Source organism: Lepisosteus platostomus, chromosome 13 (genome assembly GCF_059453375.1).
Source record: "Lepisosteus platostomus isolate fLepPlt1 chromosome 13, fLepPlt1.hap1, whole genome shotgun sequence".
NCBI classification, from domain to species: Eukaryota; Metazoa; Chordata; class Actinopteri; order Semionotiformes; family Lepisosteidae; genus Lepisosteus; species Lepisosteus platostomus.
Window position 1 is genome coordinate 148,844 of NC_142623.1, and position 25,250 is coordinate 174,093.

The 25,250-nt window shown below is 53.0% G+C and overlaps 1 protein-coding gene across 2 annotated transcripts; it reads right to left on the minus strand.

The window, feature by feature from the left end:
- Positions 1 to 226: 226 nt before the first annotated feature.
- Positions 227 to 23,471, minus strand: LOC148649527 (protein argonaute-3). 2 transcript variants are annotated; one of them, XM_088602332.1, is made up of 19 exons: positions 22,853 to 23,471; positions 16,662 to 16,833; positions 16,283 to 16,403; positions 15,661 to 15,869; positions 15,289 to 15,425; positions 14,490 to 14,624; positions 14,310 to 14,397; positions 13,945 to 14,092; positions 13,481 to 13,600; positions 11,719 to 11,841; positions 10,959 to 11,092; positions 10,273 to 10,457; positions 9,975 to 10,134; positions 9,116 to 9,206; positions 8,753 to 8,947; positions 8,360 to 8,494; positions 7,970 to 8,071; positions 7,578 to 7,777; positions 227 to 7,493 (listed from the first exon to the last, which is right to left on the minus strand). In XM_088602332.1, exons 1-19 carry the CDS (start codon positions 22,869 to 22,871, stop codon positions 7,385 to 7,387), a joined length of 2,583 nt encoding a protein of 860 aa, XP_088458458.1. In that variant the 5' UTR covers positions 22,872 to 23,471; the 3' UTR covers positions 227 to 7,384. The 2 variants fall into 2 exon arrangements, with proteins under 2 accessions (XP_088458458.1, XP_088458457.1); XM_088602331.1 differs by having other exon boundaries at positions 11,698 to 11,841.
- Between the last annotated feature and the right edge of the window lie 1,779 nt (positions 23,472 to 25,250).

The following is a 25,250-nucleotide window of genomic DNA, read 5'->3' on the forward strand; positions in this document are numbered from 1 at the left end:
CTAGAGTTACTTTTAGGAGCTTTGTGTTGCTGTCCAGCTTGCTCAGTGAGAGCCTGTATTCAATAAGGATTTCCACCTTGAAGTTGTCTGCTTTGAAAATAATGGATTTGTCGATCTTTGTGTCTTGCTGTGGGATCCAGTTTTAACAAAAAGCATTTAGCTGCGTGTCCTCAGAATCTTCCGACGCCTATCGATGTTTCTGAAGCAATCAGTAACAACAAAGATATTAAAGCAAAGCTTTTTATTGCAAGTATTAGTGAAAGTTACACTTCAAACTGAAGCAAAGCAACACTAAAGGCAATAAAACTAAAATATTACAATAAAATAAAGACATTAAAAAAGACCTGTTGGTACAACAGAGAATCCTTGCAATGTACAGAGTAAGAAGGGGTACAGAGCCCTGTGGCTCCAAGGCAAGAAATGTGTTGCTCAAACACCCACTGGGCAGCAGTGCAGTTTCCAGAGAGAGCAGTAGCTGTATAACTCATTACTCTGTAATGTCTGAGACACAGAGGGGACCGCGGGTCAGCCGCCGCTGTCCACAGACACGCAGAGGGGACCATGGGTCAGCTCTGTCCAGAGATGCTGAGCTGATAAACAGACAGGCCCTGCTGACATCTCTGACATGGATGCACAGAGCAAAGTGCAAGTCAGCCTGCTCTCCTGAAAGCAGCCCTGCCACTCCAAGATCTCAGAAAAAACTTTACTCATCCCTGTCGGCTTCATCACTGGCATTGTTTTAGCAAAAGCACATTTGTAAACCTTCAAACCAAAGGGAGACACAAAACCTGTTTTTCATTAAGTTATTTTATTATTTCAGTTATTGTAAAGGTTTGTCAAGAACGATACCCTGGCTTATCTCAAGAAACAGCTGGATGAGATCCTTGGATGAACTGGCTGTCAAACAGGCTGGAGGGGCCGAATGGCCTCTTATCCCTTGTTACCTTCCTTACATTCTTACTTCAGCTTCTAAGGAAATTCCGGTGTGATGCACCACAGTAATGGGAGCCCTGTGATGAAAATGAACTCTTCCCCGAGTTCGGACCAATGGCAGGTACAGAGGAATGCCAATCTGACACTGCAAGCTCCCATGATGCCCCTGGGCCTGACCAGTCCCCACGAGAGAGGGCATCGACTCCAGGACACCCGCGATGAGCATGTCACCACTGAGACAGCCATGTTTGTACATCTCAACCAAATGCAACTTTAAATACTCATTTCAGAAACATATCGTTAGTGTAGTCCACAAAGTAAGGAAACAAAAGGGATAAAGTACACTACAAACTCTAATTTAGAGATGAACATCCTCAGAGGGATTTAGGGCCCAAAAAAAACTACTTGAAATTTTGAATGTTAATAAGCTAATTAAACTAAGATTATATCGGTACCAGACAGATCTCACTCAAAGATTAATTTCACAATTCCCTGTATAGCAAGGCTTGTAAGAGTAGTAGTCATCGTGAACGAAACTACAGAGAGGCACAGGGCTGCCGGAGGGCCCCAGTGCTGCTGTGGGACCTGGGGGACTAGGAGCGCGATTGAGAAGCAGCAGCGAGCTCTCAGGAGCTGCAGCAGCTGCCAATAGGCCATCAGTGCCACCTGAACCACGTGCAGGGAATGGTCATTCACACCATTACGGCAGCTATTCACTGTCTGAAAGTGGCAACTCTATGATTAACAGGGAGCTTTAAACTAAAGAGGCTGTGTGTTCAGAGTAATCCCTCGATTCAGTTCTGCACATCCCAGACCGCTCTCCACTTCCAAACCACAAAACCATTTGACTCACATCTATTTCTCTCCACTGTCATGAGCTTCAGTAGTTACAAGCCCTGCTGGCTGCTTGTAAGCTCACTCTCAACCTCACACATTGCACCCAGAGCCCAACGGTAAGACCCATCTGAGCCTGGCAGCTGGGACACAGACCTGCACCTACGGGAGTCTGTCCGTCTTCAGGAAGGAGTTAGTTTCTCCACCAGAGGCTGATGGAGCACACTTTAAGGGTGAGCCCAGGGAGGCGTCTCACCACCAGAAATCACTTCTTATTGCAATGCTGTTAGACTGTGCCTAACAAACTTATTCAAAATTAATGAGAATAACCTAAAATAACACTGATTTAAAAAAAACAGTTTATATGATGAGATCTGCTAAGAAAATAACTCCATACCCCATGCAATTCTTTCACTCTCAAGACATAAAAGAGCAACTCAATAACAGAAGGACTATAAGATTAGCATAGTAGGACAGGGTTCAAGACAATACTATCCTCATAATACAGGCACAGGTCTCTCTAATATATAAACCCTAATAATCTGACTTTTATTAGTGATGAAAAGATGTCAGTCTGGCACTCCAGAACTGGAGCAGGCGTGACTGTTAACAGGTTAAGTATTTACACATCTGTAGTCTAACTAGCTGGATTAGTGGTTAAAGAAAAGGCCAGCGAGTCAGTGAAGACTGCCCCACCAGCACCTCGAGTGTAAAACACAAATACACGCATAAAACCATTAAGGCTGAGGCTCATGTCTGAGCGGAATGAGTTTTGCTGAAGGCGCTGGTGTACACAGAGTGTGTGGACTGGGCGGTGCAGTGATGCTGTATCTGCGCCTCTATGACAGGCAGCAGGCCAGAGGGCTCACCGATCACTGCCAGCGCTCCCAGATCCGCTCCGAGCACAGCCAGCCAGCAGTCACAGACTTGTGCTCTCCGCCTGTCAACCAGACAGCTGTTTCACACAGAGACCATGTGACAAGGCTATCTGGGAAATTATCTACATCACCTCCTGCCCCTCTCTAGTGTGTGTCCTCACAGACAGCACCTTGCCAGATCTCCAACAGCACAAGTGCCCACCTTCAAGCCAACACAGGCATGTGAAAAGAAAGCAGCTGTATCTCTAGCTAGCGCCGCCCTGCTGACAGAGTACTGCACAGCACTCACACACCCTCGGCAGCTCACAGCCAGCGACACCTTCCAGTTCTTGTGCTTGTACGTGGGGAAGCGTCCTGTTCCTCCAGGCTCCTCACTGAGCCTGCAAGGACACAGCCGGCCCAGCCCAGCATGAAGGGCGCCCCCTGCTGGACAGGTGCCTCACGGGAGGCCAGCCCCTCCACCACAACTGAACTCAAAGAAACTCCAGCACACAGACGTGTGCAATAAATACACTAAGAAAACAACAATAATGCAAAAATAAAATGACAAAAAAATAAAGGCTCATCTTAGGACAAGTTTCGAAGTCAGATAAGTGTTATTAAGACAATATTTATTATTATACTTAATCTAAAATAATGATATTCATCAGGCATTATCAAGCGCATTATACTTTAACCAAAGCAATATTTACTGTTCTTTTTTTAGTACAATATGCAGCATACCAAGGTTACTGAGGTGCAGTGTTTAAATATCTATACCATCACTCGAGGGCGAAGGGCACTCACCCAACACAGCGCAGCTTGTGGGCGGACCCACAGGCAGTACCCTGGGACCGGTCCCAGAAAGACCGGCCTTGGCGTTAAAAAATATTCTAAAGACAGCTTGTTAATACAGGGGAGCTAAGAGTTTTATTAGAGAGAAAACCAATCTTCCTGGACATTTTCAGATCCAAGGCCAAGCAGTCCTAACCTAACCGAAGTGTGGAGCACTTTCTGGAAGCTGCTGCTACATTCTGCTTGTGTCATGCCCGCAGTCAGAGTGCACCACAGACACCCGCAGTCCTTTCCCCACACACACGCTACAAGCGCCTAGCTTTCCTTCTGCCCCTATTGCTCTGGTCTCTCTCTCGCTCGGAGCCCAGCTGCCCGCTGCTCCGGGCCAGACTGTGTCAGGTGAGCTGCCACGCTCTCCGCCCGTCCCCCACAGCTCTTGGTCCAAACTCCTGCAAACCCGCCGCAGCACAGCTCAGCGATACTGTCGCGTTCTTGGCATTTACAAATGCTAATCTACAGAAAATATGTTTTGTGTGTATGTTAGTGTATTTCTGTAAATGTGTTTGTATCGTGTCTTTCAGCCTCTTGACATTTGGAAAATAAGATTAATATCGGATGTCTACAGCACCATCTTCTGGAAAGGCACTTTCTGTGGACTGCTCTGCCAAAGGAAAACCCCTGGATGCCAGAAGAAAAAAAAGACATGTGTCACCTTTAGCTCACAAAGCACTCAAATCTGAAGTCATCCTAAAGGAGCCCAGTCCCTCCAGTCAGTTCTCAACAGTTTTTGGGTCTCAGCTGGGGATGAAACTGCATTGTTGCGTCACCCATGCTGGCTCAACGCCTCCGTAGTGCCCGGAGATACAATCGCATCACCTCTTCCGTCACACCCCCGTCGAGCACAAGCCTCAAGCGGCACGGGGCGCCTGAAAAGTGTGTGCTGGGCACAGAGACTGTAGCGGGCCGTTCACTGAAAAGCTTTATCCCTTACAGCGTCACGCGAAGTGACATTGTAAGGAGAGAGCTATTGGTAGAACATGAGCTACCAGTGCAGAAATTTGTTGAACTGAAAATGTCAGAGATGCATCCCCTAATAAGCAACAGATGGGACCAGCACTCAAAGCTCAGCCTGTCCATCTCTTCAGTTTCTGTTCTGGCTCTGAACTGCCCAGCACTGGAGAAGCAACAACAGTTTGACTGGTTCTGCTTAAGGAAATGCCTTCTTACGACCTGATCAGCACTCCAGCAGCGCGGCTGGGGCCTGGAGGGGAACGCAGAGCGAGAGACGTCCACAAGGCGCACGACAGAGCCGGACTCCCAGCCCTGCGGTAACAGTCTGGACTCAGCAGCAGTGACTGCAAACGCCTCCCTCTGCCACATGCAATTCCAAAACAGAAATTTTACTTCCACAAAATACATCAAAACAGTCTATTGCATTATTTATATCTTGATTTCTTTAAATTTGTTAGCAAAAATAAGTGGTGTGCATTACATCATGTAAAATATACAAATATATTCCACTCTGGTTAAACAATTGACTAAAATGAAACTGCTTCATTTTAACGCATTGCACTTGAGGCAGCAGCGCACAGGGCTCTCAGCACATTTCTAACAGCTCCTGGCCACCGGTCCTGTCACCCGCGCCACAGTACACCCTGCTGCGCAGTGGCACCGCGCCACACTACACCCTGCTGCGCAGTGGCACCGCGCCACGAACACGAGCCTCTTCTTGTTGGCCGTTCTGCCACTGGAGTGGAGTGCGTTACGGTACCTTAGTAAAGATTCTCACTGGCATTTTAATCTTTGAATGTAATGTAAACCCGCCCACCCCCCCACAGTACCCCATGAGGTCTGTCATGTCTGTCTGTCTAACGGAGGAGGAGCAGAGTTCCTGCGAACAGCGGGGTTCTGTCCACCTCTCCCTGGCTCCCACCTCCTGCAGGACGGGTCTGCCCCACCTCCTAGCACCAGTCCTGTGTCCGGTCTGACATTTGCATCTTTTAGTGCAGTAAATTGTCTCACTCTTATTTTCTTAATTTATACGTGCACATACAAATATATAAATAAAATAGCAGCTAAGTCAGTTTTACGTGGCTGTGAAAAATGCCTCAGACTCCACACTCTACATGCTGCCACTATGCAAAGGCATGAAGAAGCACTTTCTCACAGAGGCAGCAATGAAGGCACCTGACGCTGCTGGCTAACTCTGCTGTCCAGACCCGCACTGTGCCAGGGGGCCCAGCTGGCACAGCCTGTGTGCCACTGTGAGCCAGGACACAGCAGGGCTGGAAAGAAGCAAAGCCTTTCTGCGATCAGCACACAAACCGCAGCAGGGCGTCTGACTCAGTGCGGGATGAAAATGGTAAAGAAAAATAAGTTACAAATCTCTGCTTTCCCTTCACCAGTTATAGCCAAGGCTCTGTTTTGAGTGTTGTCTCTAAACATTAAATGAAGACAAGTCACCCCAGCCCTTCACTCGGGTTTCAATATCTCAGAATATCAATGAAAAATCTCCACCGCGCCCCAGCTGTTTGTCACACTCTACAAAGCAGGCACTTGAATTCCTCCATCATGGAGAGGTACAGAGGTCTGAGCATCATGTCTCCACAGGGAGAGGAAGCCCCTGAACTCTCTTCAGCGCATGAAGAAGGGCTCCAAAAGTGCTGTGAAACTATACTGTGGCTTCCTACAACTTAGTGCCTTGAAACAGAATGGGCAAAATTTCAAACTGAGTGCTCGCTTTCCTGTAAGAAGAGAAATCCTGCCACTGCACTAGTGAAAAACAAAAACAGTGTTGACCAGTCAGGGCTCTGCCCTGGACAGAGGTGTCCAACCAAAGCCCTTCCTGGATAAAGCCTGTTCTTGCAAAATGCCTTATTGCACTATAGAAACAACATCATGTCAGTTTACAGCCAGAAACACTGGACAGCCATACCCACACTCTGACAAACAAACAGAAAAAAGAATGCTGCTCTATTGACTCCACTAATATTAAATTAATTAGGCTTAATTATTCTAATAAATACAAAGAGGAAAAACAAAACAATAATCTAAATGACAAACATTAAAAAAACAATCACATTGCAAAGTTCTGAATGAAAGCTTACAGACCAAGGGGACCCAGACTATGGCCCCAGGCTGCTATTATTACTGAAAGTACTGAAAATTACTGTGCACTCCTCCTCATGCGGATGACCTGCTGATCACCACCAACCTGCTGAAGCTTCTTCGGCCTCGATTCCCTAAGCAGGCAGGCTTCAGCGGCTCTCCTCAGGAGCACTGACGCCTTGTCGCCTGTGGGTGGCACTGTGCTCACAATAACATCTAAAATTATTTGGTGGAAATGAAAGAGTGCAGAACCAGTTGTCTGACACTCTCACTTCTAGTAAGTCACCACTGGCTACAAAACAAGAAGAGAAAAAGGAAACTTGTGCTCTGGGCTGATCCTAGGGAGCAGATAGCGTTGTGAAAATCCACGGGCACAGGCGGTGCTCGACGCCGGGTTTGGCAGGTCCGTGTTTGTATCTGGCAGCGGCGAACACAGCTGAACACGTCTGAACACCAGTCAGCTCCTGCAGCCAGGGCCGGACACAGCTCCTCTCGGCCGGCTGGGAGGAGAGCACCAGCTTCCTTTTCCTTCTGAACTTAAACCAAAAAAAGTGCTGCCATAAAAGTTGAGGTAAAAACATGATGAAAACAGGGACTAAAAACAAATTAAACGGACGAGAGAAGCGCCTCCCACTGCAGACAGACAGACAGAGGGGCAGGGGAGGGCTGAAAGCGGTTGGCTGGCTTCATATTGCATAAGAGTGCCGGGTTCCTTTTTAAAAAGCAGCAACGCATCCTCCGGCCAGCCCAGGGGCTCCTCCGTCTGCACAGTGTCGGGTACGGTTCCACTGGAAGGTGCGCCCCGTAAACTGACCCCCCTGGAAACGCAGGCTGTGTGGCTCGGCTTGGGGCTCGGCTCAGGCGAAGTACATGGTGCGTAAGGTGTCATGGTGAATCTGCACGGCCTTGGCCAGGGCCTGGGGGTCCCGGCCGTTGCTCTGCCCAGACACGTGGCTGCCCTCCGCACTGCAGGGGGAGAGAGATCGGTTAGGGAACAGAGCGCTACACTGAGACTGAAGGACACATCGCTGGGCTGCTCCCTCCTCTCACCTGTCGTGCTCCTTGTCCACCAGGTGGTAGCGGGCGCGGAACGCCACCAGGTGCGCATAGTAGGCGGGCGCAGGGATGGAGACGGAGCGCGTGCAGCGCACATAGGTGTGGCACAGCTGGTAGGTGAGCAGCTGGAACTCATCGGCGGTGAAGCAGTTGTCATCCCACAGGACGTGGTAGTGGGAGGGGCGGCTGGTGCCCTGCGGAGAGGAGGCACATTATTCGGCTGTGACACAGCTCAGAATACTATCAGCAGGGCGTGCAGAGCAACCCTCAGCATCGCAGGCGAGGCAGCGCAACACTTCCTCAAAGCAGCTCTGTAAGGACGCAGCGGAACGGCGGCGCCCAGGGCTGAGTGGTCCGTTTCCAGCCGCGCAGCCGCGGAGAGGTACCTGTATTCCAGCATGGCTGCAGAGGTAAAAGTCGAACTCGTAGGGATGCGTGATGTCCGTGTCCACAGTCGTTCCAGCAGGAATGTTTCCGCTTCGCCCCACCTGTCAGACACAAGGACGGCGTCACTAACCCTAACCTGACTGTTACCGACTGCTCCTGCAAAACTATATTCCACACACTTGCAAACAACATTCTTAATGAAAAACCCCAAAATGGAGAGACAGGCAACATGGCCTGCATACAATAACCAGCCTTACTGGACACAAACCATCATCGAAAATTTAAAACACTAGTTACTACAACACAGCAAGTGTTTCAAAAGGTAGCATAAAAGTATTGCTAAAAATGTAACTATACTGCTTCAGCACTTGCAAAGCAACAAGACTGACCCTCTCGTTGCGGTCAGCACAGAAGAGCCGGGTGTGGTGTCTCTTCTGCACCACGATGTAGGTGATGCCAGGCTGGTATTCCTTCTCCAGGCTGATGCAGGCCTCTCTGATAGCCAGCAGCTCGTAGTACAGCACCTGCCAGTGACCGGGCAAGACACAGGGGGAGAGAGAGGAAGAAGTGACGTGGACCCTTGATCAAGATGGAAGTGCCAGGATCACCACACAGAGAGACAGACCGCCCCTGAATGGAGCCCTGATCTTGCCAGAGTTTAAGATAGATAGATCCTTTATTGACCCGTGAGGGAAATTACAGAAGGAGATGTCAGAGGAGATAAAAACAAGTAAGCAGCTGTCAAAAAGAAGACAGAGCTGGAAACGTGATCCCAGACTGACCTGTCTAAACTGTCCCTCTGACACCCCGTCCCGATAGAAGATGATCCGGGTGGGTTTGTAGCGAGTCGACTTGTAGAACTGGATCAGCAGCTCCCGAACCATGGAGGCCAGGTCCTGAATAATCTCCTGTCGAGGCCGCTGAACTCGCACTGTGGCACAGTACCGGCTGGGGTGGGCGTCCATACTGCCCACCACCTGGGAGACAAGAAAGACCAGAGTCAGCAACCAAGGCTGCACCCTGGATCAGTCCTCTACCGCCGTGCTTTAGGGCACTGCAGTCCCCCTCTCCACTTCCTGCCTCCGCACAGAGCACAAGCCAGGAAGCGAGGAGAGACATAAGGAGGGACGGGGGACTCGACTTACTGCTGCAATGGAGGGCTTCTTCCCGTCCCCTGCAGGGGGGTGCGTCACATCCGCCCCCAGGAAGATCACCGGCTGCTGGAACACGGAGGGGCTGAGGGAGAGAGCAGGTCGGGTAGAGAGAGAGAAAGAGTCCGTCAAGAACTAGACAAAATAGCCTCCCCCCAAGACACCTGACCTCGACACAGGGAAACACATTTTGTTTATCGAAGCCCTGCGGCTTTCAAACGAAGCCCGACTACAGAGAGATTAGTCAGCGCAAACACAGGACCTGCTGTCAAAACGCACTGCCCTACAGATTCCGTTCACACAGCAGGAAGAGGAGTTATCACACTCTCGTTCCCAGGTCTTCTCCTCAATCTGCTCTAGTTTTCCAGAGTCACTGACTGAGATAAGCAGACAAGGCTGCTCACAGTGAGGAACTACAGACTACTGCAGATTGTACTGATCTCATATCAATAACTGTGCATGCACACCTCTGGATCTTCTGCAGCACACACCAGACCAAGAGACTCCCTGAGCCCTTCAACCCCTCCTCTGGGGGAGTTCTGTCCAGGCATTTGAGGACCGGAGACCCCCCAGGCCTCTCATGCACACCCACGACCCCACAGGGCCTGTCACACACACCCGTGACCCCACGACCCCCTGGGTCTCTCACCGCTGAAGGGGCACTGGGACACACATACCCCCTGCCCCCTCACACACGCTCAAGAACCCCCTGCCCTCTCACACACACCCATCAACCCCCTGCCCCCTCACACACACCTAAGAACCCCCTGCCCCCTCACACACACCTAAGAACCCCCTGCCCCCTCACACACCCACGTGACCCCACGACCCCACAACCCCCCGGGTCTCTCACCGCTGATGGGGCACCAGGATGTTGTTGATGCCACCCAGCTTGACGTTGATTTTGAGGCAGAGGTTGGAGAGGGTCTGAGGGGAGGTCTTCACCACGTTCTTCACCTGGACACACTGGGTGGCCATTCCCAGCAGAGTGTCTCCCACCCGCTTCACCTCCGCTGGAGACAGAGACAGCGAGGGGCAGAGAGTGAGGGGAGAGGCAGCGGCCAGCAAGAGCACGAGCAGCACAGAGTGGAACAGAGACCGAGCTGGGCAGCGAGACGGAGAAACAGACACGTGGCCCCAGGCAGTCGTACCGTAGACTGGAGTCTTTCCTGGGAGAATGACTATGATGAGCTGCAGGCCTGAATAGGTGTTCTTCAAGTGGCGGAACATGGGCTCCACGCTGTCTGCACCCTGCGCGTATTTACAGAAGCACGGCTGGCCCTGGATGGGCATCCCCGCGTCCTTCGAGATCTTGCGCAGCTGGTCTGTGAAACCCCTGCACACACACAGAGAAAGAATGAATAACTCAGGGAAAAGTATAAAGAAAATGATGATAATGATGTTTGTCCATTGTGCACTTTGATTTAAAATCAGACAACAAGCAGAATTCTTCAGAATTAATAGCAAAACACAAACCTGAGGACACAAGCAGAAACTACCTGGAAGTGCGTTTAAAACAGACAGCAGGAGGCACTTAGTTACACAAAAGGTTGTGGGGGTATGGAACAAGCTAACCACCCATGTGGTTGAAGCCAATATCCTGCCTTCTTTTAAGAAACAGCTGGATGAGATCACAGATCAGTTAACTACTAACTACCAAACTCACTAGAGGGGCATATGGCTCCTCTCCTTTGCATCCTAATGTTCAGCAAACCTAGAGTTATTGAGCTCAAAATCCCGGAGACAGAGTAAAAACTGTACTGAACTAGCTGTTGATTATTTAAGAAAAATGTTAATTTGTCATTTCAGCTCCAATTAAAGCGAAAAGGAATCTTACTTGAGAATCTCCTCGCGGCACTGTCTCTGCGTGGCGAAGCAGGCGATGGCCCACATCTTGATCTCCACCCCCGTGTGGAACTGCTTTCCCCGCATGTCCCACACGCCGTGGCTGGGTGTTGCCACCGTGCGGTTCTGAAACAGCAGCTCGGGGTTGATGTGCTGCCGCACAGGAAACACACAAGCCCACACAAACCCAACAACTAAGACACGCAGAGACACACACCTGGGGTCACACAAAAACCCAACAACTAAGACACGCAGAGACACACACCTGGGGTCACATACAAACCCAACAACTAAGACACGCAGAGACACACACCTGGGGTCACACACAAACCCAACAACTAAGACATGCAGAGACACACACAAACCCAACAACTAAGACACGAAGAGACACACACCTGGGGTCACACACAAACCCAACAACTAAGACATGCAGAGACACACACCTGGGGTCACACACAAACCCAACAAGCAAGACACGCAGAGACAAACACCTGGGGTCACACACAAGCCCTGGACACACAGACATACACAAGCCCTGGACAAACACCTCTTTCCGTTTGTGAGAACCTCCACTGCATATTCACACATACTGACATAAAACGAAAAGACTAATCATACAGATAACGCGCTGCAAACAACAAACAATAATAATGAAACCAATGAGACCATAAACACAAAACAATCAAAGCATCAGCCAAGAACAAGATCAGCAGGATGAGAAGGAAGAGTACCATAAAGAGCTCTGTGCTCACCCTGCCCCCGTACTGCAGCATGGGCGCAGGCAACACACGCCCCGTCACATGGGCCATCTCGTCCCGCACCTTGAACTGGAACTCCTGCACGAAGGGGTCCGAGTCGTAATTGGCACTGCGCACCTGCGGGCACAGACCCTCATCAGCACAGAACCAACAGAACCGCTCACAAGCAAGGAGGACACCAGAGAGGAAGGAGAGAGAGCTAATAACAACAACATCAACAACAACACACGTTATGCTTCAAAACTCTTAAAGCACTGTGCAGTAGTACATGAGCAACACAATGAATAAACAAAAAAACAGCAAAGCAGGGTCATCCAATAAAACCAAGAGTAAACTAAGTTACACACTGGAAGCGTTAGGGAAAGTAGAAGCCTCCAAGTGTATTTTATAATAATAATTATTATAATTAATAATTGCTTACACTTATATAGCGCTTTTCTGGACACTTCACTCAAAGCACTTTACAGGTAATGGGGATCCCCTCCACCACCACCAGCGTGCAGCACCACCTGGATGATGCGACAACAGCAATAGTACGCCAGAACGGTCACCACACACCAGCTCTCAGTGGGGAGGAGAGCAGAGTAGGAAAGGCAATGGTCATGGAGTGTCGACTTGGGCAGCGAGTTTCACAGACGTGGTGCTTGAGCACAGTCTGAATCACCAGATCGCACATTAAGTGCTGAATTGTTCTCTTGTAATAAGTCCTTAAGATATCCATTGCACAGCCCTGGCACTGAACAGGCAGCCCATTTCCAGAGAACTGGATTGCTGAAGCAGAGTGGTTTTAGTCACAGCAGAATTCAGGACAAACTGAAGCCAGTATAGTAAATTAGAAGATGTAATGCCAGTACTCTGAAATAAAGACGTACATCAATATGTCTGCATCAAAAGGACAAAGCAAGGGTCGTAACTAAGCAAGGTTAAGTAGGTGGACAAAACATGAGCTTCAAATGACAACACAGGGTGAAAAGTAACTGCCATTACTGGTCTGATCTTAACACTGTCAACCACACTGAAGTGGGCAACTGTGCAATGATGCTGGGAGCCTATATGAGCACAACCTCCACCGATTCCAAAAGTTTACGTCGGAGAGAAACCAGTGTAGAAAGCACAAAGGCCCACTGAGGCGTAGGACACACAACAATGTTACAGTGCTCTGGTTCAGGAAGTGTCGGCTCTCGTGTGTGTCTATGAGCCCTGAGTCTCCGGGTTTCATCTTGCGGCCTGACGCAGAGCTCCACGCCCACATTCCACACACAGGCTCTAAGCACACTGTCGCCACCCCAGCTGTAGCTCCAAGCTATTCTTCCATCCTAAAAATGCTGCTTGAATTATTCCTCGTCAGATACCAATCTTCATTCCAGGCATGTCACTCTTTCACGCTTTCACAGGAACCCATAATGCTCTCTTCATTTTTGACAAACTGTTGATGGTTTTTTCCTCCCTCCGCATCCTCCTTCCCCTTTTGCACACAATACAGACAGGTCTCCCCTGCTTACAGAGGAAGTACAACAGTCACTTTCTCACCTCCTGCACTGAAAGAAGTGGCTGCTTGTCATTTCCTCTGAATGCCAGTTGGCGCATGTGTGCCACTGTCTAAGGAGCACCAAGACAAGAAGCAGAGTGCATGATAGGACGACACACCCTCCGCAGACTGGGCACAGAAGCCTCTTGCGCTTTTTAACATCCACTCAAAGCACTGAAACACAATTCACCTGGAAAATAGTCCAGACGCCACAGATACCAAACTCACCAGCCGGCTGATCTCCTCCTGCCTGTCGGGCGCAGAGCGCGCTGTGGCTTTGATCATGGTGGAGGTCTGGTTATCCGTCAGTTTCTTGATGCAGCGCTGCCCCGCCACAATGTTACACACCTGTGGGGCACAAGAGGGTCACTTCCTGTCCCCAGAGGGCGCAGCACTCAGAGCTAGGCCCCACTGAAAGACCTGGGCCCGGCCTGGGCCCATCTCAGAGACCGATCCCTTGTTCTGGTCTGTTCCAGCACAGTGAGGTGACAGCTGAACCAGACTCATCTTCTAAACATCACTCAGAGACGGTATCTGGGGACAAATATTTTATATTTGTCTGAATGTGTCACATTTGTCTTCCTCTTGTCTGCTTTCTCTGCCTGTCTCTCACTCTTCTTGGCCAAAGTGCCACAGTCTCACAGCACAGTCTTATGAAAAAGCCGAGAGTGAGGCTCAGTCACCAGTCTTACCTCCAGGGGCAGATAGGTGTGTTTCTGCTCCTGCCCCACCTGCAGGCAGGGCAGGTGAGGGTACTTCAGCTGCAGGTTGTACTTCTCTCTGAAGTACTGGGCCACCGTGCGCTCCACCGTCTGGCCGTTCTCCAGCTGCAGGGGGAACCTGAAAGTGAGACACAGGAGCTTGAGGACCTACAGGATGGCCTTCTGTGTGTCTGGAGTTCAGCAGAAACACCTCCTCCCTCACAGGCTCTGGCCATTCCCCACTTTTCACGGCAGAGTTTCCAATCTGTGTGAAGGAAACTGAAACTTCCCCCACATTATTCTCAGCGGCAGTGGTGTTATCCCTGTCGAGAGCACGCGGGACTCCCCAGACTCACGTCTGGTGGCTGGCAGGACGGCGCGTCACGTTGCACACACGGTACTTCCGCCGCATGGTCCCACAGTGCGTCACCTCCACCTTCAGGCCTGCGGGTTGCAAGGGCAGAGCAGTGAGACACAGGCAGGGACAGCGGACAGGAGAGGAAGACCGCGGACCAGCCGCGAGGCCACACACACACCTTTAATCTCTTTGGTGAATTTGACCCGGTGAGAGTCAGTCAGAGGGCGTGGCTGCTCGTCGATATTGTGAATGTCCAGAACCTCGCACATGAACTGGATCACGGGCTGTGCTTTGTAGAAGGCAGTGGCTGACACTGGAGGGACAAGAGAGCCCATCAGCAGTGACCATCTCAGGCTGCGCATTATCACAAGATGGGGAGCAGTGCGTAAAGACTTCACAGGAAGCACAGGGGTTCTGAAGGGAACTATTTCATAAAAACTTAAATCGTTTTTTTTTAACAGATAATTTAGGTTTTGTACAGATTTCAGGCTGAGAGGTTCAGGAAAAGAAAACGTATTATTTCAAGTGGCAAACCAGTTTTCTGTTTGTAGGCAAAAACTTTTTGTCTTAAAACATAAGAGGAAAAAATGGTTAAAAACGTCAGCTTGACGCCCTGTCTCTCCAGACTGAGACAATCAGGAACGTATGAATCTCTTCTCCCGTAGCGTGTGGGACTGTGGAAACACCAGACTCACAGAGAAAGCGCTGAATGGCCATCAGGCACTCAAAGCTCTGCCATTCAGGGATCAAACAAAGACTGCCGCCTCGCTGAGAGAGGAGGATCCGAGTCTGGCACCCAGCACCTCCGTCACTCTGCCACACACACAAATCCTCCCTCACATCTTTCGCCACTAAAGACCCTGTCCCACAGGCCCCTCTTTGTCACCACGGCAACCGCCCATGCACGGCAACAGCTGCCTTCCAGCTCAGGCCCTCTCCAGCACCCTCTACTGAACGTCTCCGGTACTACACCTCACCATCAATGTTGAGCATCATCTTCCACATGGCCGGCCTCACAGACTGGTGGAACCCGAACCACACCTCGCGCCCCCCGCCCAGGGGGTGGTCGTAGCCCTCGGGGGCAGAGAAGAAAGAGCGCCCCACTGGGGTGTACCTGCCCAGGGTGGAGGGAGACAGGGAAGGGGCTAGGTATGTCACAAAAAAACAGACTACATTGCTCTTTCACAAACTGAGGAACTGAGGCTTTCCTGCCGTGAATTAGAACCGTAATTGTGACAGTACAATCATTCCAGAGAGGCCCTCTGTACTATGAAGAGGGAGATCCCATCCACTAGATTTTAAAAAAGACCCTGAGTGATGTCTTTCCGGGCTGGCGGGCAGAAGCTCACTTCATGGAGGGCAGGTGACGGAGCACCACATCGACGGCGTGCACAGGGTTGGTGCTGATGGGCTTGTCCAGCTCCAGGGGCTCGGGCATGCTGCGCCCCGTCAGGACCTCGTGCAGCAGGTGCCAGCTGACCAGGGACACGAACTTGATGGTGACTTTGAAGGGCCGGTCCTTTCCCCCCTCCCCAGGCAGCGTCACATCCAGGTCCACCTACAACGAGCACATCAGGCGGTCAACACTCAGCCCCGGGGTCAGCTGGACCCAGCGCCCAGGTGACGGTCAACACTCGGCCCCGGGGTCCGCTGGACTGGAAGCTACATCAATTTTGTAACCATGCAAAAACAGGACTTAATAAAATAAACCATTAATGGCAAATTGCTTTAACTTATCCTCCAAATTATAATTAATGGCTTTTAGTTTTACTCAAACAAACAAATAAATATTTATTTTATATTGGTATCCCACCTTCCAGGAAGACCTGGAGTGTAACAGACGCGTGCCAGGCTGTTTAAACAGAACAACACACATTGCTGTACAACACTCTTTATAACAGCATCTGCGATAGGAAAGAACGATGTGTACTAGCAGGCGGCGAAGGCAGGCCAGCCTGGCAAGACTCTCACCCCAGCAGGGGCCACAGGCAGCGGGTTGGCTGTGTAGAGGCTCCTCTTGCCATCGTAGACGGGCCGGCGGTCCCCGAAGATCGTCACCTTGAAGTGCTGCACCATGGAGTCCACCACCTCCCTTCGGGACAGACAGACACTGGCGATCAGGGCCTGGCTGAGCTGCCGAGCCAGCCAGCAGCACACAGGCGCCTCCGACTCCGGGGTCTGGATAACTACACCTGCACCTACCTGTTCTCTTCACCCTCATCTAGCTTCGTCTGCAGCTGCCTGCTGGAGGGCTGGGTGACACGAGTGCTGCGCAGCCGTGCCAGGGGGAGGCCCCGTCTCCACGGCTAACCCTATCGTGCGCGTGGCGCGGGGGACACGCTGCCCATACCTGTTGACGCGCCGCGGACACTTCTCAGGCTTGATGTCGACCTCGTAGAGGTACACGTCCATCTTGGGGATCTCCACCTGGAAGCAGTTGGCCAGCAGCTTGATGGGCTTCCCCATGGTGCCATAGCCGGGGCGCCGGGGCACAGAGAACAGGGACTGGGCCCCAACGGCTCCTGGAGAGAGGAGAGCAGCGTGAGGGCAGGCCAGTCCACGCCCACACAGGCCACACAAGCAACAGAGGAGCCCACGAGGAGGTCGGGTGTACAGGATTGGGGGGAACCCGCAAGGAGGACTGGGTGTCCAGGATTAGGGGGACCCCACGAGGAGGTTGGGGTGTCCAGGATCAGGTGGGGGGACCATGGGAATGTGGCCCAGGGTGTGAATGTGCTTTCCTCCACATGCTCACTCAAAGCAAGTTAGGAAAAAAAAAAGAAAGGCCAGGAAATGTCTCCCTGGACCAGTAGTCGGGGGTTCTGTTCCGAGAGTTATGATTACATTAATATCTCTTAACTGGACAAAACAGCACAAGCACAGCCAAGAGCCACACAAACACAAAGCAAACCTTCAGATTCCCAACACGGTACAGGGACTCTTCTTCAAATCAAACCACCAACTCACAGGTCTCCCCTTGTCGATCACAGCACCAGTCACACGTACTGTAGCTCTGTTCGATCAGTGCACACTGAGGAACAGCACCCTGTCTCCAGCCGCACAGAGACGTCACCCTCACATCCTCCACCCCAGCACACACCTCGCTGAGCACTTCCCAGCTCTCCCTGTATTCCTCTGGGACACCCCTGCAGAGGCAGACCTTTCATCAGAACCAGCACAATCCCTTACTCAACCGGACAAACTCATTTTCCTCGACAGCCAACAGGCTTCAGCCACTGCTCCACAGAAGACAGAGAGCTGCAATGAACTAAGACAGGAAGGTCTTTTTTCAATTAGAGATCCATGAATTAATTTAAACCAGTGAAGCAGCCGTACAGAATGCAGAGGGCTGATCAATCCAAGAGTAAAAACTGCAATGATGAGAAAGACAGGGACAGCAGGTGATTAGCCTTATTGCAGGACGGGAAGAGATCAAGTTTCACAAAAGGCTGATGTGCAAACTGTGGACATTACTGCAGTCCAGGACAGGGTTGTGGGCATGTGAACTGGAGTGCACACTGAGGAACACATCAAACAGCTCTCGCTGCAGTAAACAAAACACCTGGAGAAAGGCTAAAAGAATCATTCAGTTACTCACCGAGTCTCAAGTTGTTTAAATTTATATTTATTTGCTTAAAATATTATTTTTTACCCTGACTGCCTAACTGCAAAGGCCAATAATATACAAGAAAATCCTTTCCTAACTTATTTCAGAATTTTCGATCCTGAGTGCAGCTGAAACGGACAAGTAAACAGCTCTCCTTGACAGAGCCTCCAGCCCTCAGACCACAGACTGTGGCCTAACATCCACAACAGAGCCGTGTCTGTGAGCTGGCACACATCATGAGTCTGTGTTACAGCACAGCGCAGCGAGGTGGAAAAATCATCCTTATCTCGTCTTCAACTACAATCCTGGCAGATGAAACCAGGGACACTGTGTTTTGCAGAGTCCAGTCCAAGCTGTGGTTGCTCTGCTATGCTGTCACCTTGACCTCACTCATCAGAGATCGTGTCTAAAATCCTACAGTACCTAAAATCAGCCCTTCTGTGGTTCATATGGGAACAAAATAAAAAGACTTTTGACCCAGAGAAAGAAACTGTACTGGGGGTCTTTGCTGTGCATGTCTCTACTGACATCGGCTCCGTGCCGCCAAGCCAGCAGAAGCACAGCAGCTTCAGTTCTGGCAGAGAGCTTATCCACTCAGGATTCTCACACCCACCTCTGCCACCTGCCTACCACTGCCCTCTGGAAAACCCAAAATGCACTTGGGATATTTTGATTCAGACTCAAATAAGCATCTTATTAACAAGCTCAGTGCTGCGTCTGACACAGGTAGAGGGGCAGACCTGGGCAGGGGCAGGACACGACTCCCTGCACCTCCACCCCAGCAGGGCTCGGCGACGAGGAGCCCCAGGGAACTGCTGGCTGCCCCCAGAGCTACTCCAGGCTTGGCTCTTGGGCCTGCGAGTTCGCTCTGCTCACTCAGTAAAAACAAAGGCTTCAGTCAGAGCGAGTCCTGCCCAGACAGGGGAGAGGGGAGAAGCAGGGCGACACACAGTCATCGCTCAGTGGAGAGGTGTTGTTCCAGCGAGGTGATTTCCCTCGGTACGTACAGCCTCCTCCTCTCTCCCCATGTCAACGGCCCGCTCTGTCTCCGTGCCAACGGCACCCACAGGCCTCCACGTCACCATGGCAACCGGGTGTTCTGCAATGGGGGGTGAAACAGGTGTGCAGGAGGAGCTCAGCTCCATGCGCCGCTGGGCTGCACAGCGGCTCTGCGCACCTCGGACCGGCAGGGACTTTGCTGCTCTGTACCACACAACCCACAGACTGGAGCACTGCGCGTGTTGTACAGCATTGCCGGTATACAAGACAAGCTTGGGGTTCTGGGGTTTCAGCCAAGAGAGAGGCAGGCCAGGCTCACAGGGAGAGGGACTGCAGCCCCATGAATGAGCTCCGCTTGGCTCTACTGGATTGCTACACACAGGCCTGAATGGAGCCCTCTGTTCCCGCAACACCGCTCAGCCAGTGTGCTGTGACTGCAGGGAAGGGCTGCACAATAAACCATGCTTAGTAGCCGGCGCTGATCCCCGCATCTACAGCTGCAGGCCGCACGCCCCACCAGCAGCGTGGCCTCTGGGCCGGACAGCCAATCGCTGTGCTGGAATGCCTGAGGCGCGAAAGCCTCTTTCCTGCAGGACTGCCCTTTCCCCTAGTCCCCAGTTCCACCCCGGCCTCTCTCTCCCCTGCTCCCCCACTGGGCCCCCACTCCGATCTTCTCTGGGAGGCCCAGCTCCGCACACAGGACGGAGAGCCCCTCCTCCCTCGCCTCACTGCACAGGCCCAGCCTGCCTCGCTGAGCCGGGCCTGACCCCCACACCCCCACACAGAGCCTGCTCTTCCACGCCCTGCTGTCCCTGTGCAGGAACAGGTAACGGGCACTGGCCCTGCTACCAGCTTCCCAGCCCACAGACGTGAAGTCATGACCTCTGAACTCAGCCACCTGTTCTCAGCTGGAAAAGCCATATTTCACCACATGACCCTGCAGCCCCCACTACGGGGACTGAAGAGCATTAATCACACGGGGTTGGCTTGAAAGATATAGCCCAGGACTAACACAGTGGCACACAGAGAGCCCTGCTCTATCTGCAGAAGGGGAACCGGTCCCCTCATGAATAAAGACGGGCCGATCAGACCAGCCCTCCTTCAGCGCAGCTCAACAATAGCCCTGACCCAGAGCAGGCACACTGCACTCTCCATAGAAACACACCGCAATCCACAGCTCAATACGGGGGCTGACAGGCCGCTATTGTTGCTGCTGTGTGAATGGGCTGGGAAGAGCCTCTCCATTCAAAGCCCTGGGCTGCTCACAACTCTGGGGAGGCTCTCTCCCAGCCAGAGCCACAGAGGCAGACAGATGGAAAGAGAGGAGGAAGAGAAAGGCCAGCCTGGGAGGCCGAGAGAGGAGCTACAGCTTGTCGCAGTCCCCAGACTGACTGGCCCAGGTGCTGGGACTCTTCACCTACATCAGGGCTCCAGAACACAGCCAGCCCTCCACAAACACTGACGATCCTGCAGGAAACAGCAGGACTGCAGCCTCGGATCGGCAGGCTGGAGGGGCTGAACAGCCTCCTGTCTTCTCTGAACTTTCTTCTACTCGTCTGCTGGTAATAGCTTTGCCTCTCCTGCTCAACACCCACCTTGCTGGTTAACCACTGTCTGCTGCAGACGCAGGAAACACCCAGAACATCCTGCTCACTGGAGACTCCTGACCTTTCACTGTCTCACTGAAGCTGCCCTCCGATTCACAGCGCTAACCATTCCAGAAACTCTCTGGTACACACACCAGCCCAGGAAGCTGCTGAGCGTTTCACTTCAGCAAATATTAAGATCACCAGCCAACCACAAATATAAAAACAAAAGTTCCAGTCAGATACAAAAACGTTTCACTGAACCAACCAGCACAGAGCTGTGAGGCAGTGTCAGGACAGCTCTGGCAATCCTCACCACTGCAGAGTAACCGGGGGCCAGAGGGCATATTCCCTCATGAGGGTCAGTGTGCTGGACAGCCGTGTCCAGGTGCCTGCAGGTCAGAGTGTGTGGACAAGGGCTGTGATCTAAGAGTAGGACAGGGACAGGTGCCCTGCGGCCAGCACATGAGCAGCTGGCGTTCAGAGAAACAGCACCACGTCAGAGGACAGGACTGAGTCAAACCTGCACAGGCTAGAAGCAAGCTACTATCCTGCATGATGTTACAATTACTGCTACCCTTAATGGCAACTCAAGCATTTCTTGTACACCTTAAATCTTTCTATACTAATGACTAGAGACTACGCACCATTATTCTCACCCTGCTGCATCTGGGCTCATCACTGCCCTGAGACTACTGTTGGTACAGCCACAGGCAGTGCTGGTTGGACAGAAAGTGACCTGTCAGAGTGATCCAACAGCAACTGGTTACTGAGCTCAGCCCCAGCAATGACTCACCCAGAAAGGCAAGTGACTCAGCACCTGATTCTCCAGCCCCACAACAGGCACCACACTGGGCCAGGAGATCACTGCCCAGCTCTCCAGCCCCTCAACAGGCACCACACTGGGCCAGGAGATCACTGCCCAGCTCTCCAGCCCCTCAACAGGCACCACACTGGGCCAGGAGATCACTGCTCAGCTCTCCAGCCCCTCAACAGGCACCACACTGGGCAAGGAGATCACTGCCCAGCTCTCCAGCCCCTCAACAGGCACCACACTGGGCCAGGAGATCACTGCCCAGCTCTCCAGCCCCTCAACAGGCACCACACTGGGCCAGGAGATCACCATCCCAGATCTCCAGCCCCCCAAGATCTCCAGCAGGCCACCAGACTAATCGCTTCAGCCACAGCCTGAGTCCGTGTGACTGCAAAGAGTCAAGAGTCTCCTCTCCGACAGCAGCTTACCCCTGTGACAGCTCTCCACTGCTGGCCTCACGCCCACAGCAACCCAGGAGAGAGGTTTCCTGCACGTTCATGTAACAAACCGACAACCAAAACTGGAGCCAAGGCACAGCTGACAGAACCACCTGGACTCAGAGAGAGGTTCCAGGGACAGCGATCGCCGTCCCCAATGGGACAGCAGGCTGCTCAAGAGCATCTCAGGATGAGGCCCAGACCTATAGTCCAGCAGGAGTCACCCCAGCTACAGGCTCCCACACCACGGCAGGCAACAGCCACGTCCACTCATGGCAGGAGCCACTCTGGGCCACAGACAGGACACCCCAATCCCACTCTGCCCTGAGCCCTGAGCCACAGACAGGACACCCCACTCCCACTCCCGACAGCCCAGCGCTGCCCTGAGCCACAGACAGGACACCCCACTTCCATTCCCACTCCCACTCCTGACAGCCCAGCGCTACCCTGAGCCACAGACAGGACACCCCACTCCCATTCCCACTCCCACTCCTGACAGCCCAGCACTGCCCTGAGCCACAGACAGGACACCCCACTCCCATTCCCACTCCCACTCCTGACAGCCCAGCGCTGCCCTGAGCCACAGACTGGACACCCCACTCCCATTCCCACTCCCACTCCTGACAGCCCAGCGCTGCCCTGAGCCACAGACAGGACACCCCACTCCCATTCCCACTCCCACTCCTGACAGCCCAGCGCTGCCCTGAGCCACAGACAGGACACCCCACTCCCATTCCCACTCCCACTCCTGACAGCCCAGCGCTGCCCTGAGCCACAGACAGGACACCACACTCCCACTCCCACTCCTGACAGCCCAGTGCTGCCCTGAGCCACAGACAGGACACTCCACTTCCACTCCTGACAGAACCAGCGCTGCCCTGAGCCAGAGACAGTACACCCCACTCCCGGCTCAGCCCGGTTCTGATCCAAACTCCCCCCCCCCGACGGGAGCCCGAGAAACCGAGAACAGGACCGCGCCGCTCAGGCACACCTTGAGGGGACACCTGTCCGTGACAGTGGGCGGGCAGGTCAGCACGGCTCCGCTGCAGCCACGCCACACTCCCACGGCGCCCTACCTACACTCGGTGGCACAGTTACCTGTAGTTCCGATTTCCATTCATGAGGTCTCTGTCCGGTTCCTCGCCGGCTCCTAAATGTCAGGTCCAGGGTCTGAGCTCCAACAGCTCGGTTCCGCTCGGTCCTGTCCGGCCCGGCCCGATCCGCGCTGGTGAGGCCGAGTCCTCCGCGGAGACTCTCCGCCCGGAACACGGGCCCGCTCCCACCGCGGCTCGGTCCGCTGATGGCGGCTGCTTCGCGGCCGGGGACCCCTGCGCCGGCCGCTGTGGACGGGCTCTGCGCCGCTGCTCGCCCGGGGCCCTGCCCTCGGGTCCCGCTGGGTCTCCGCGGCTCCGCCGGGCGGGAGGAGGTCTCCTCGGGGTATTTACCTCTCTCACGTCCCCGACGGGCGGCTCGATTGTCTCCCCGATATTCCGTCGGCGTCTGAGCCGAAAGGCGCAGTTTCTCCCGGCTCCGCGTCCGCGCTACCCCCGCCGACAGAGCCCGGCTGCCCCGCCGGTGTTTCCCTGCGCCTGCGGCCGCAGTAGCCCTGCTCCTCACCCGGCAGACCGAGGCGTCGCTCCCCGACGTGCTGCTGGTCCGCTGCCCGGTCTCAGTGATCCTCGCTCGGGGAAATCCTGACAGGAAATACCGTCTCTCTCACTAACTGCAGGAAACACCGTCACTTCCGAGCAAACCATATTATTCATGAGCCGAGGTCTGCATTATTCATGAGAGGTATTAATAATGCACACCCGTGTTCCCCGGCTCCCCACACGGTGTTCCTGCCGGAGCCTGCAGGGGGAGCTCGCCTGCCGTCCGCTGAGCTCAGGGCCGCTGTTAACCCCTCCTGCCCCCGGACACCGGGCTGAGGGGTCGCTCGTACCCCTGGACACCGGTCTGAGGGGTCGCTCCTGCCCCTGGACACCGGTCTGAAGGGTCGCTCCTGCCCCCGGACACCGGGCTGAGGGGTCGCTCGTACCCCTGGACACCGGTCTGAGGGGCCGCTCCTGCCCCTGGACGCTGGTCTGAGGGGTCGCTCCTGCCCCTGGACGCTGGTCTGAGGGGTCGCTCCTGCCCCTGGACGCTGGTCTGAGGGGTCGCTCCTGCCCCTGGACGCTGGTCTGAGGGTCGCTCCTGCCCCTGGACGCTGGTCTGAGGGGTCGCTCCTGCCCCTGGACGCTGGTCTGAGGGGTCGCTCCTGCCCCTGGACGCTGGTCTGAAGGTCGCTCCTGCCCCTGGACGCTGGTCTGAGGGGTCGCTCCTGCCCCTGGACGCTGGTCTGAGGGGCCGCTCCTGCCCCTGGACGCTGGTCTGAGGGGTCGCTCCTGCCCCTGGACGCTGGTCTGAGGGGTGGCTCCTGCCCCTGGAGTGTGTCTGCCCACCGGCCGGCTCTGGTGCTGTTTTTACTGCACTGTCTCTCCTGGCTGAGGCCCCCTGTTTTCATGACTGTACTGTCCTGGATCGACTGCAAGGACACAGGGACTTGTTTTTTTACCACAATCAATTCATTTATGTTGTCAGCGCCACAGGAAAAAGTCAAATAACCGATAGAGCTCCGCTAGAATCTGTTTCGCTGTGTCTTTATCAACGTCTCTAGGACCTTCTGTAGTTGTGCCAGTTGAGATCAACAGGCTTTGAATTCTAAATTGTGCATGTTTTAGTTCATCGTCATCCCTAAATATGCTTTTAATAGCATAGGTATTTTGAATTGATTTCCTGCCTTTTGAAAATTTGTTCTGTTAATAATTTATTCCAATTAGAAGTATTACTTTATCCTTCTTACCAGAGTCGCAGGGGAGCCAGTCTATCCCAGCAAGCACTGGGCACAGGGCAGGACACACCCTGGATGGGACACCAGTCCACCCATGGCAGTAACACACACTCTTACCAGGGCCAGCCCATCACACACACACACACACACACACACACACTCACACCAGGGACAGTTTTCCATGTCTCCCACAGGAATGTAGGAGGAAACCCTCATGTACCCAGTGAGAACATGCAAACTCCACACAGACAGCACCCTGGGTCTGCCCTGCGCAGTTTATTTGATTTACTCTTTCCTTTTCCAAGCAGGCCTGATGGATGTGTCCACACTGCCCCTTCAATAGGTGGTGCAATAACATAAGACCCTTTTTCTACACTCAACTTTTTCTACACTCAACTGTAGAGAGTGTCCAGAGGGGACAACCACGCTGGCATCAAGCTTCAGGTCAAAACAATGTTAAAACAATTTTATACTAGTCCATATAATTAAGCAGGTATATAAAAAGGTGTTTCAGAATGCACTTGGTCATTTGCTACTTGTCAAGTCAAGAGTCATGGTAATGGACACCCAGTGCTCAGACGCAAACCAGTGTGGAGGAGTCCGCCTGGCCCACAGGAGACACGCCTGCCACCACTGTGCTTCATAGTCCACTATTCTGAAGCAGTT

Coding starts and splice junctions, on each gene's coding strand:
- LOC148649527 (XM_088602331.1), bottom strand. Junction 14,398..14,489: donor ATTCACCAAAGAGATTAAAG/GTGTGTGTGTGG, acceptor TGCAACCCGCAG/GCCTGAAGGTGGAGGTGACG. Junction 9,207..9,974: donor ATCCTGGTGCCCCATCAGCG/GTGAGAGACCCG, acceptor TCTCTCCCTCAG/CCCCTCCGTGTTCCAGCAGC.